The 12803-nt window shown below is 39.0% G+C and overlaps 1 protein-coding gene across 3 annotated transcripts in view; it reads left to right on the plus strand.

Moving 5' to 3' along the window:
- The window catches only part of man1b1a (mannosidase, alpha, class 1B, member 1a), a 31768-nt gene extending 19175 nt beyond the window's left edge, over positions 1 to 12593 (plus strand). For all 3 annotated transcript variants that reach the window (XM_057819388.1, XM_057819387.1, XM_057819389.1), the window contains 3 exons: positions 89 to 283; positions 4604 to 4735; positions 5074 to 12593. In XM_057819388.1, coding sequence (XP_057675371.1) covers positions 89 to 283; positions 4604 to 4735; positions 5074 to 5283 — 537 coding nt within the window. In that variant the 3' untranslated portion in view covers positions 5284 to 12593. The remainder of the gene's footprint in view (positions 1 to 88; positions 284 to 4603; positions 4736 to 5073) is intronic.
- Positions 12594 to 12803: the final 210 nt, after the last annotated feature.

Genomic DNA, 12803 nt, shown 5'->3' on the forward strand with positions numbered 1-12803 from the left:
TTGAATTTGCATAGCTTGTCTTTGTTTCACAAAACATCTATTTGAAATGATGTTTCTTTTTCTTCTTATCAAATTCCTCTTCTTTCAGGACCACCTGGTGTGCTTCCTGCCAGGAACTCTGGCATTGGGAGCACACAATGACATTCCAGGGGACCACATGGATTTAGCTGCACAGTTGATGGAGACGTGTCATCAAATGTACATACAGATGGAAACAGGGCTAAGCCCTGAGATAGCACACTTTAACCTGCACGCCACTGACAGTAACGACATTATTGTTAAGGTGCGTCACCATAATATAAGTACATTTTTACCCATAGTTGGAGATGACAGTCAAAACAAAATGCATACGGTGACTAGGGATCTCCTGGTGCTGATTTTTTGACTTAAGATCTGATCCGATTATTTCTCGATATGTTTTGCCGATACCGATCCAGTGCCAATACCCACACTGCAAATTTATAGCGTTTTAATCAGATAATATAATATTTCTTCAATCTAGTCAAATGAATTTCTTAATCTTGTTTTGAGTGTTAAAGACTGCTTAGCAGATTAATGTGTCTACTTTAAATAAGTATATATTTGTTTTGATTAAGCTTATGCATCTAAGTTGGTAATTTTTCACTTAAGAAATATTTGCTTTCAAATAATGTTTTGAACAATATTTATTGTTGAATTAAGAACATTTATGGCAAGCTTTTATTAACATTAAATATACAAATTTATTGCTTAAAATAAGTCTGTTAGGCTTATTTTCAGCTAGCTATTTTTCTAATTTCAAGAACTCTTATGCTAGGTTCATACCGCAGGTCTTAATGCACAATTCCGATTTTTTTGTCATGTTTTTTTGGTGTGCCCGTTCAGACTGCCTTTGTCCATTGAGCCCGTTCAAGTATCATGCATGCGCACTAATTCGCAGTCCGAAACGCACTGAGCAACTACAGTGCCCTCCATAATTATTGGATTTATAATAATTATGTGTTTTTTAGCTTCTAATATTTTTTGTCTAAATAATATGGGACCTTAATGGAAAAAAAGAGAAAAATCGAACCTTCAATACAAGTGCATTTATTCAGTGGGGAAAAAATCCCACATAAAGAAATAATTATTTGACATCAAATAATGTGTGTCACAATTATTAGCACCCGTGGTGTTAATACTTTGCAACAAAACAGCACCTAATCTTCTCCTATAATGTTTCACAAGATGGGAAAAGACAGAAAGAGGGATCTTCCTCTTTGCAGGATGTCTCTAAATCATCCAGAGACCTGGGTCCTCTCTTCTGTACTCTCCTCTTCAGCTCACCCCACAGGTTTTCAATGGGGTTGAGGTCTGGGGTTGATGGCCATGGGAGGAGCTTGATTTTGTGTCTGGTGAACCATTTCTGTGTAGATTTGGCCATATGTTTAGGGTCATTGTCTTTCTGAAAGACCCAGTGACGACTCATCTTCAGCTTTTGGGCAGAGGGCAACAGATTTTGATTTAAAATGTCCTGGTATTTCAAAGCATTCATGATGCCATGCACCCTAACAAGGTTCCCAGGGCCTTTCGAAGCGAAACAGCCCCACAGCATCACTGACCAACCCTCATACTTCACAGTGGGTATGAGGTGCTTTTCAGCAAGCGCATCTTTCGTGGCACGCCAGACCCACTTTGAGTGTTTGTTGCCAAAAAGCTCAATCTTCGTCTCATCTGACCAAAGCACACGGTCCCAGTTGAAGCCCCAATACCGCTTGGCGAACTCCAGACGTTTGCGTTTATGATTGTGAGTGAGGAAAGGTTTTCTTTGTGCATGCCTCCCAAACAGATTGTTGGCGTGTAGACAGCACCTCATACCCACTGTGGAGTATGGGGGTGGGTCAGTGATGCTGTGGGGCTGTTTCGCACTGTAACCGCATGCGCAGCAGCATCAAAACAAATGACTACACATGACACACAAACACACATACGGACGGACAGTTTGCCCCGACTCCCGGCCATGTAAGCAATCTTTAAATATTGCTCATTTGGAGTAGAGAGAAAACCGAGCATTCTGAGGCCTATCCTCCACCCATTTTATTTTTTATGACTTGTCAAGCCCGCTCCTTCCCCAAAAGCCGCAATCAAACTAATAACGTTAATGCGCACCTGTAGCGCCCTGTCTCTCTCGCTCTTTTCTGACGTAATTGGGAGACTTGGCAGTTCAGACCGCCGCTACGTTCTGGAAAAATGTGCCCCAAGTCAGATTTAAACCACATACGAAAGTAATCCAGATCGGATTAGCTGCGCTTCGAAGTTTCGGCTTCCGAGCGTCTCTGGCAAGATCAAGCCTTAATGTCTATCAATCCTCGTTAACTTTAATAAGAAGAATAAGAATAGGTCTTTATTGTCATTGTCAACAACAGAACATTGTGAACAACGAAATTGGACGTGGCACTCCAGTATGTATTTGATAAATAAAATAAATAAATAGAAAAATATATGCTATAGAGCTATAAGTGCATAATTATAACTGACTTAGAATGAAATATGTCCATGAAGGACATCGTGCAATGCTGTCCTAATTTAAGCAGCGTCATTTGTGCAAAGAATTCGATAAATAGAAAAGTGGTCCAAGTAATGTGATAAGCAACTCAGTGCACTGCCAGACCGAGAAAAGCAGCAGGAGGGAGACTACGTGATCGGATCGGGACAGTTCATCCGTATTTAATTATTTAATTTTCTAATTGGGGGGGAAAAAACTTTGCGATGGAGTGAGGTCGCAAAGTTTGAAGCGTGAAGTTGCGAGGGATAACAATATTCTTTTTTTCACATAGAAAAGCGCATTAAGTATCTCAGCAACTGTTCCTGTGTAAAATAAAACAAAAACTCTAAAAACACATTACATATTATACAGAGTCCCAATCCGACACCGAAAATAATTTGTTGAAAAATGTTTTTTTAAACATTTTACTGTCCCACTGAATTATTTTTAAACAAGAATAAGCTAGAAAAATACTTGTCTTTATTAAATGCTTCATTTAGTCAGTTCACTCAAATTCCCTCACGCTACTCACTTACACACACACCTCTCAATGAATTGCCACTCACACTGCCGCAAGTGTAAAAATAAGCTCAACGATGCGGCATCTTTCAAGTATAGCGCTCCCAGGCTTCTCTAGCAACATCAAAGCCTCAACAGCTGTCACTTATTGTTATCTTTAACTCATTTGCTCCCAAAAATGTATAAAGATGTTCTATTTTTAATTGTTTCAGTGTCCCAAAAATATATTTATCTGTCTTTTGCGTTTTTCTTTTTACAAGAGGCATCTCTAGGTTCTGTTGCACCTAAACTGCAATGCATAATGCTCACAACTCATTTTAAAGCAATTTAACTGGCCACTGGAGGGCAGTAGCGTATTTTGTAAGAACTCATCTCGGGCCAAGAAAGGAAGTGAAGAAAAAGTCATGAAACTTAAGTTGGAGGGATCTTGTGAAGGCACATGAGAATTTGAGAAAAATGTGGAGAACATTTGGGGGAAATAAGAGGCAAACGGCACTGGAGGAGTGTTTTGAAAAGAAAACGAAATCATCTTCAAAGAAGGATTAAAAAAAATTATATCATGATGAGACAGACCGTGACGGCCACAGCAGCGTCAGGTTTCACACTCGTTCTGTCCAAGGTTGAAACCAACGATGAAGGTGATGAAAAAAGTGAGACCGATTTTGATCCGGACTCCTCAGAATACTGGGAACCACCTCATTCAACCGGGAACAGCCGAGAGCCTTCCCCGTTGTTATGTGCGCAAAAAGTTCAACAGTTCAATAGTTTAGTTATGTGTAAATAAATTGTTACTTTGCAATCAATAGCTCTATTTGTCTTGTTTATGTTATTTTGTTGAACGAAAACATTATTTAGATGTTTGGGATGTCACAAAAGCGAAAATAGCTGTGTTAAAGTCAAAGTTATGTTTGAAATGTATGCTTTTACAAAAAGCTCAATTTCTCTGTTTTTTCATCAGAAATTGGAAAATTGCTCAAACTAAGCTATTTTCTAATGCTGATTTCGAAAGAATGGAAAAAGATATGAACTTTTTTTTTTTGCTGAAAGAAGAGAGTCTAAGCTTACTTTTGGTGGGTTCCATGTCTACATAGCAATAGAACAGAATTTTCTGTGGGCCTTGCAAAATCAGTCAAAATCCAGTAAAACGGCCGGGAGCGAAGGGCCTTGCTCTGGTGAAAATGGCTGGGAGTGAATGAGTTAACAAGCAATCTTGAGTTCTGCGGACCAAGACAAGCAGCAGGACGGAGAGTGATTGGATCGGGACATCTCTAGTTTGTTGGCGTGAGGCCGGCCCTGCGTTTGAGCAGCACATTAGAAGTATCTAAAGTATCGATCGATACTCATGAAGAAGTATTGATACTCTAAAAGTATCAATACTCGGATCGTGACATAAAGGATTGCGATGTATCGCCAGATATTTTTTCCTAGCTCGAGTTAAACATGTTGCTCTACAAGTGGACTGTGTGGATCTGAATGCGACCAAAGAGTTCACATGCTTCATCTTGCTACTGTACATTACTAAATGTCATGTTCCATACCAGATAATAACTGACAATTTACTTATTTTTGTATTTATTACAGTCTGCAGACCGACATAACCTGCTAAGGCCGGAGACTGTTGAAAGTCTTTTCTACATGTATAGGTTCACAAAAGACCCCAAATACAGAGAGTGGGGATGGGAAATTCTGCAGAGTTTCAACAAGTATACAAAGGTAAAATGTTTTCACATCTACTAGTGGGTTGTGACTGAACTACTTAATTATGTGACAATATACCCTGGGTTCTAAATGTTTATTACAGTATCACAATGTTATAGTTTGCGAAACAACAAATGTTTTTGCTGTTTTATGTATTACTTATAAATGGTACTTTATGAGTAATGATTGATATACTGTATTTGATGCATGCAGTTGTGTTGAGGATAAAATGTCTATCACCATCAATGGAAGTTATTGAGTTAGGCTATTTAAAAAAATAGTGTCTGGATTTTTTTATTTCTGATTTCCACTTCATATTTAAGACACCAGACCATTAACCTTGTTAAATCTAGGTTGCCGATGGGGGCTACACGTCGATCAACAACGTCCGTGACCCTGAGAACCCGGAGCCTAGAGACAAGATGGAGAGTTTCTTCCTCGGCGAGACATTGAAGTACTTCTACTTGCTCTTCTCTGACGACACTGAGCTTCTCAGTCTGGATAAATATGTCTTCAACACTGAGGCTCACCCACTCCCCATCTGGCCATCTCCACCCAAGTGATGTCACCATGCAGGAGAAGTGTGCTTAGATCATGCTGTGGGTTCCTTATAAGACTTGTAGCTGTTCCATAAAGGACTGGATTACTGTGAAGGCCGGTGACCCAGGTCAGTGCAGGCCACCTGTACTTTGGTACATTTTCCTTGTGGAGGAATTTCTGTTTAAATGTTTCCTAAGGAAAAAAGGGTTGAGCTGGTCTCTGCTGTGAATAAGAAGGTTAAAAATTGGAACTGAGGCTTGTCATGACGTGGGAGGCAGGAATGAACAATTGTTTGATAAGCATTTTTGACAATAAGAACTTTTGTGAAGTTTTTTTTTTTTTTTTTTTAAATTCAGAACCTTTTCATTTTGAAGGTTCAGGTATCAGAATGTCCAATGCTAGCCATGTCACTCATACAGGCATATTCTTGGCATAAAGTAAAATAAATTACTGCACTGTGTTCAAGGGTACCACACCACTGCAGGCTTTCGAAAGGTTTGCAAGACCACTTTGTTAATTATGTAATATTGGAATGGCACCAAGATTAGATGCCAAAGAGCTGAGAAGTCCCACGAGGCTTTCAGACTTGGAGAACTGCAAACGGTAAAAGATGACCTTCAATTTCACATGTTTTGTGAAGACAAAGAATGTAAGTGTTGGGATCATTGCTGTTGGACTTTCAAGCGGTGAGTTGTAGCTCTTTTGCAGTTCTATCTAGCAGTCTGCTCATTTCGCCTATGAATCCAGAAGAACGTTGAGTTTATCCATCTCTACTCTAGATCATCACCAAGGAATATCAGGGCCTCACTGTACAGAAACAAGATGGGATTTTACTGTATGTGATTATTTAAGTCGCCCAATTCCCATGTACATATTCCTCGTGTTGTCTTTTTTGGGGGGGTTCTCTGATTACAAAAATGGTTGAGAGAACCCAGCAAACCAAAACATGAGCTGTAAAACTAAAGTGAAACTTGACAAGATCCACAAAAGTCCACAAAAAGCAGGTTTGTATCCTTACAATGTGACTTGATTCACATTTAATTTAATTTTTTTTTTTTTTTTTTTTTAATTTCACTTCTTACAAAAGTGTTTGCCAAGGTGGAGGCCAGGACTAGTTGAGGTCCCATAACAAAAATTTAAGGACCTTCTATTGTGCAAGGCACATTAATATACACTGATGGCCAGAAGTATTGGCAGCCCTGCAATTCTGTCAGATAGTACTCAATTTCTCCTAGAAAATGATTGCAATTACAAATGCTTTGGTAGTAATATCTTCATAGATTTTGCTTGCAATGAAAAAGCACAAGAGTGAATTTTTAAAAAATTAAATAGTTATCATTTTACACAAAACTTAAAAATGGGCCGGAGAAAAGTATTGGCACCCTTAGCCTAATACTTGGTAGCACAACCTTTAGACAAAATAACTGTGAACAACCGCTTCTGGTATCCATCAATGAGTTTCTTACAAGGCTCTGCTGAAATTTTAGACCATTCTTCTTTGGCCAACTAATCCAGGTCTCTGAGATTTGAAGGGTGCCATTTTCAGATCTGTCCACAGATGTTCTATGAGATTCAGGTCTGGACTCATTGCTGGCCACTTTAGAAGTCTCCAGTGCATTCTATCAAACCATTTTTTAGTGCTTTTTGAAGTGTGTTTTGGGTCATTGTCCTACTGGAAGACCAACAACCTCTGAGGAAGGCCCAGCTTTATCACACTGAGCCCTACATTATGCTGCAAAAATTTGTTGGTAGTCTTCACACTTCATAATGCCTTGCACACGGTGAAGCAGTCCAGTGCCAGAGGTAGCAAAGCAACCCCAAAACATCAGGGAACCTCCACCATGTTTGGCTGTGGGGACCATGTTCTTTTCTTTGAAGGCTTTGTGTTTTTTTCCTGTAAACTATGTTGTTGCCTTTTCCAAAAAAGCTCTAGTTTTATCTCATCTGACCAGGGGAAATTCTTCCAAAACGTTTTTGGAACTCCAGTCTGGCTTTTTAATGTCTCTGGGTCACAAGTGGGGTCTTCCTGGGTATCCTACCATAGTCCCTTTTCATTCAGACGCCGACAGATAGTATGGGTTGACACTGTTGTGCTCTCGGTCTGCAGGACAGCTTGAACTTGTTTGGAAGTTAGTCGAGGTTCTTCATCCACCATCCGCACAATCTTTGGTTGAAATCTCTCGTCAATTTTTCTTTTCCGCCCACATCTAGGGAGGTTAGCCAAAGTGCCATGGGCTTTACACTTATTGATGACTCTGCGCACGGGTGACACAGAAATGTTCAGGTCTTTGGAGATGGACTTGTAGCCTTAAGATTGCCCATGCTTCCTCAGAATTTTGCTTTTCAAGTCCTCAACGGTCTTTGGTGGTCTTTTCTCCATGCTCAATGTGGTACACACAAGGACACAGGACAGAGGTTGAGTCAACTTTAATCCATTTTAACTGGCAGCAAGTGTGATTTAGGTGCTGCCACCACCTGTTATGTGCCACAGGTAAGTAACAGGTGCTGTTAATTACACAAACTAGAGAAGCATCACATGATATTTCAAAGGGTGCCAAACCTTTTGTCTGGCCCTTTTTTGGAGTTTTCTGTAAAAGGATAATGATTAAAAAAATTTTTTCCTCATTCCCTTTTGTGTTTTTTCATTGCAAGCAAAATAAATGATGATATTACTCCCAAAGCATTTGTAATTGCAATCATTTTCTGGGAGAAATTGAGCATTATCTGACAGAATTGCAGGGGTGCCAATACTTTTGGCCAGCAGTGTAGGAACAAAAGTTGTTCCCAGGGAGAATTAAACCGTCCAAAATGTGCTGAAATGACAATTCCGTAACTAACGAGAGGGCCTCCGTATACTTTTCAAAAATTAATTTTTGTATTGTTCCTGTGGGGGAAAAAAAGACAATTTACAGGTACAATATTTGACAGTGATACCACAGTGGTGCCTTGAGATGCGAGTTTATTCCATTCCATGACCATGCTTCCTAACTGAACACTTGTATAACATCATATTTTTCCAATTGAATTCGCCCTTTTGTTATTTCTCATTGCCAGCCAATTACGGTGATAGATGTCCAATCCATTTAAACTTTAAGGGCTGGTGCTGGTAATGAGTTAATTCAGACGTACAAAATTTTAATATATGGAGATGTTCTCTGCTCTGAGTGAGGCAGGAATATTTAGCATTCTCCGAGGATAAAGAATGTACTACAAATGTTAGCATTGTGATATATGTGCTTTCGCTGTGACCAAGCCTGCACTTTTAGTTTTCGCTCAAGTTAAAAGAAAAAAAAAGGTCAAGTCACTCATGTCTCAAGGCACCTTAATAAACATCACAAAAGCTCGTACCATTGATGAATGTAGATGTGCGTTTTTTCATTTTGTACTTGGTCACGTACTGTTTTGGCATTGTGCATTCACTATGGTTCACTTTAATTTTCGTGAGGTAACATTAGGTTGTTTTACGGTAGTTCACACACTACAGGGCTGCATTTAAATACTAATTTCAGCTGAGAGGGATAGTTATCAGCCAATCAAAAGCCAGAGGATTTCGATTATCAAAGAATATTCTACGTCAGTGGCGAGGCACCTGCACTTGTATTTTAATATGTTGACCCTCAGTAATAGCTTATGTTCTTGCTCACATTATTTTCTTCTCTCCTCCAAAAATTCTAAAAGCTTCTCTTTTGATCCTAGGTGCTTGCCTTTGCCCAAGCAATTATGAAAGCTTTGTGACCGTACTTGTGGCCTCACATTATGCATACTGACTTGTTGCGTCACCAATACAAGCATGATGTCCCAGAAGGCCTAGGCCAATGTGACTTCCTAGAAAATCCTGATTGTTTTGCCAAAAAAGCACCTTTTATGACTAATAATCATTAGAATAGAAAGCATATGGCGGAAAACACTCAGGTGACTTGAAGTTCCGCTGGGAGACCCCGATTTAGCCAAATTTCAAAATTGTCCTATATGCATGTGTGATACATCATTGGAAAGCTTAAAATTTTCTGGGGGAAGAAAAACTTTGAACAGGGCATTTAAAAAAAATTTTTTTTTTTTCAACAGCAAAACCCTAACTGGAGGTGAGAGCACGAGAGAGCAGAATTAAAGACGCCATGATTTTAACGAGATATTATTGCGTACTTACATGCTACATGGAGTTTTTAGATCGAAACAAGGTATCATTGAGTGTCAAGACACAGATGTGAATGGCCACAGCCAGATTTTTGGGGGATTTTATAGGTGAAACATGGTAATATAACAAGGGTTGCGATGCAAAAATCGCAGACATCAAGGAGTGGTCGATATTTTCTTTTTCTTATGTATACCCTTTTAAACTTTTTTTTTTTTTTTTTCAATTTTTCTTTGTTTGGATCGATTATCATCTAACATCGGGGAAAATGCGACAGTGACAAAAAAAATGAAATGAAGCCATAATTATGAGGTAGATATCCGTGACGTATTTACAGACACGATTTTTTTCATTGTGACGTAATTTGGTTAAAAGTTTAAAATATGCGAGTGAATATTTTTCTAAAGTCGTTTTTTTTTTTTTTTTTTTTTAAATTAGATATTAGACATCAATTAATGGTTCCAAGCTAAAAATGACAGACATTTTGAATAAGTAATATAATTACTTACCTTCTTTTTATGGCTAGGTTGAAACAAAAGCAGTTGCGCGATGTCTGTAAACGGAGGTTACCAGGGTAAAACGGACAAATTAAAAATAGTTTGGGGGCTTCATGTGCCACGAATCTGCTATTGCAGCATATAGACATATTGTTCTATCAAACACAACAGTTCTTTTGGCCTAAAATACAGCAGTTTATTTTAAAGAGGGGTGCAAGAGCAGAAACTGCTTTTTCAGTCTTGTCTGTGTTTTCCGCCATATACTAGAAAATTAATTTTTCTCAGTGAGACTCGGTAACAAATGGTTCGTGGACCAGTAATTGGGCTGTGGACCGGTGAGTGTGAACCTTATTCAACAAGACATGATGATTTTATTGTCAATGTCATAAATTCCCTTCAGAGGCGCAGTATTTGGCTGATATTTAAAATTTTCGGTGATATTTATTTAGGAGGAAAGCCTCTACTAGTATACAAGTGAGTACTCCTGATCCCTTTTTTTTTTTTTGGTAATGTGGATGAGATGTTCCACAAGGAAATATGAGTCGGTTTTAATGTAACATTTGTTTGTTTTTTGTTTTTCCCCCCTTCTTAAAGAACTAACTGTTGTTTCTGTAATTATGTGGGGCAGCGTGAACAAAAGGAAAATGTGAAATCTAACATTTCCGGATATGTGCCTCTCAACACACACTGACTGTGATTCTCCCTTTTTTTGTGAGTGTGTGCAGGAGTTTAGTTTACTGTACAGTGATCCCTTGTTTTTTCGCGGTTAATTGGGACCTCGAAAATCTGCGAAGTAGATTTTAAAAAATATTTAAAATTGGGAATGTGTGTTCAATGTATTTATTCAGGTTTAACAGCATTGGAAAGATACATATAAGCTGTTTTTCCTTTTTTTTCCCCCTTTTTTTTCCCCTTTTTTTTTTTTTTTTTTTATATTTTAAATGTTTACATTTTAAAGGGAACCACGGATAGAAAAACGTAATTCTTAAAAGATAAATGTTAGTATGAGTTATAATAATTTGATATTAGAACCCCTCTTAATGTTTTCGTTTTAATAAAACGTTTCATAAAATGTTGTTGATGACGCAATGCACTCTGGGCGGCGACGTCACTGGGTGGCGCTGCCTAGCTACCACAGTGTCACTCTTTAGCTACATAAACATTAGCGGTGCAACGGTTTGCGGTTCAAAGCCGAACCGTACAGTTCGCCCTGTACGGTTCAATACGCCTCTATGAACCGCGCCTTTTCAGTTTTGCAATTAATGTATTCCGAACGCTTGTGGAATGAATTGCTCGAGCTCTGTGTGCCTGTGTGTGACGTGAAGCACCGCCGTGGAGAAATTCCTGCCCCGCAAGTACAGTGGGGAGAACAAGTATTTGATACACAGTCAATGGGAAAACCCATTGGCAGTGTATCAAATACTTGTTCTCCCCACTGTAAATGTCGGATTGCTGTCAAGCAGCTGTGTAATAGAAGCAGAGAAACGCCCTCTCTCGCTTATGAGTGAAGTGAAAGTGAAACAAAGAAAACAAAATGCTATGGCGAGCGGAGGAGTGGAGAGACCGAATTTTGAGGAAGCACCGGCCTCTTTCAAATCTACGGTGTGGCAACATTTCGGTTTCCCCGTGGACTACAATGTGGAGGGAGAGAAAATACTGGGAAAAAAAATAAATAAAACAATTTTTCAAGCATTGCTCAGCGCTTGTTCCCTATGCTAATGGCAACACTTATAACATGACTCCGGCATCTCGGCCGGCTGGCATCACCCACAGATATCACTTTCTCAGAGCAGGACTACCCCGAAGAGGACACCAGTGAAAACACACGGCGGGCTTCGTTAATTTATTTGCAACGCTTGACCCGCGTTACATTGTTCCCTCGTGGACATATTTCTCCATTAACATAATCCCCGACATTTATGAAATGGCACGCAAAGCCATCGAAGATGATTTCGCTAAAGCACATAGTTTCACCCTGACCACTGATAGACGTCCCATGCTACGGAGTGCTACTACCTAACTGTGATGGTCCACTTTAATTCATACCTGTCAAGTTGTACGGTCTCGTCGTAATTTGTATAAGTGAGCACTGATTTTTAAATGCGTACGCCGTACGTTACGTTCAAAATCTGCACGTTTTTCGTGCATTACGTTTTTTTTTTTTTTTTTTCATCCGTTCAGATTTTCTCACCGTTTCTGCAACGAGACAATGTTCGTTAATACGTTGATTGAATGACGCGACAAAAGTCAGACACGGAGAGGAAAGAGTGTTTGTTGAGACGCTGTAGCAAACGCGATGGTAGGCTAGGTGGCTCCAATATTTCCTGGCTGTAGCCGACAGCATACAATCTACGCCTAGATATCTCATGCATATAGAACTACATGCGAAATGACACTCGGTAGCGTTAGTAAACAGCCGCCATTTTAGAGCAGTAAACTTCTCAGAAAGGCTCAGTTGTAGTAAACCTTCCGAGCGAACCTAAGCAACTTTTTTTCTAAAATACTCCTAAATTGACAAAATCTTGACTTGAGTGTATCTTTAAAGGATGAAACAGTTTTAAAATGTTCACATGTCGAAAGTAGACAGAAGGGAACTAATGCAAAAACGGGAGCAATTTTTATCAACTTTAACGGTTGATTCACAACATTAAATGACCTCCAAACATAGCAAAGGTTACTATGTTTTTGGGTTTGTTTGTTTTTTTTTAAATGAAAAAAAAACATGAAAGGTATCACCAGTTGCCAAGTAACTTTTTTATTACTGTGTGTGTATTTCGGTAGTCAGTCACTACACTAGCCAAAGAGCTAAGAGGCATTTTAACAGTTGAAAATGTTTACATTTTAAGTGTTTATTTCATTTTTTAAAAGCAAAATATAGGCAGTTTTTATTAAAAAAAAGCAAAACCGAACCGAA

This window comes from Corythoichthys intestinalis, chromosome 17 (assembly GCF_030265065.1).
Source record: "Corythoichthys intestinalis isolate RoL2023-P3 chromosome 17, ASM3026506v1, whole genome shotgun sequence".
Lineage (NCBI taxonomy): Eukaryota > Metazoa > Chordata > Actinopteri > Syngnathiformes > Syngnathidae > Corythoichthys > Corythoichthys intestinalis.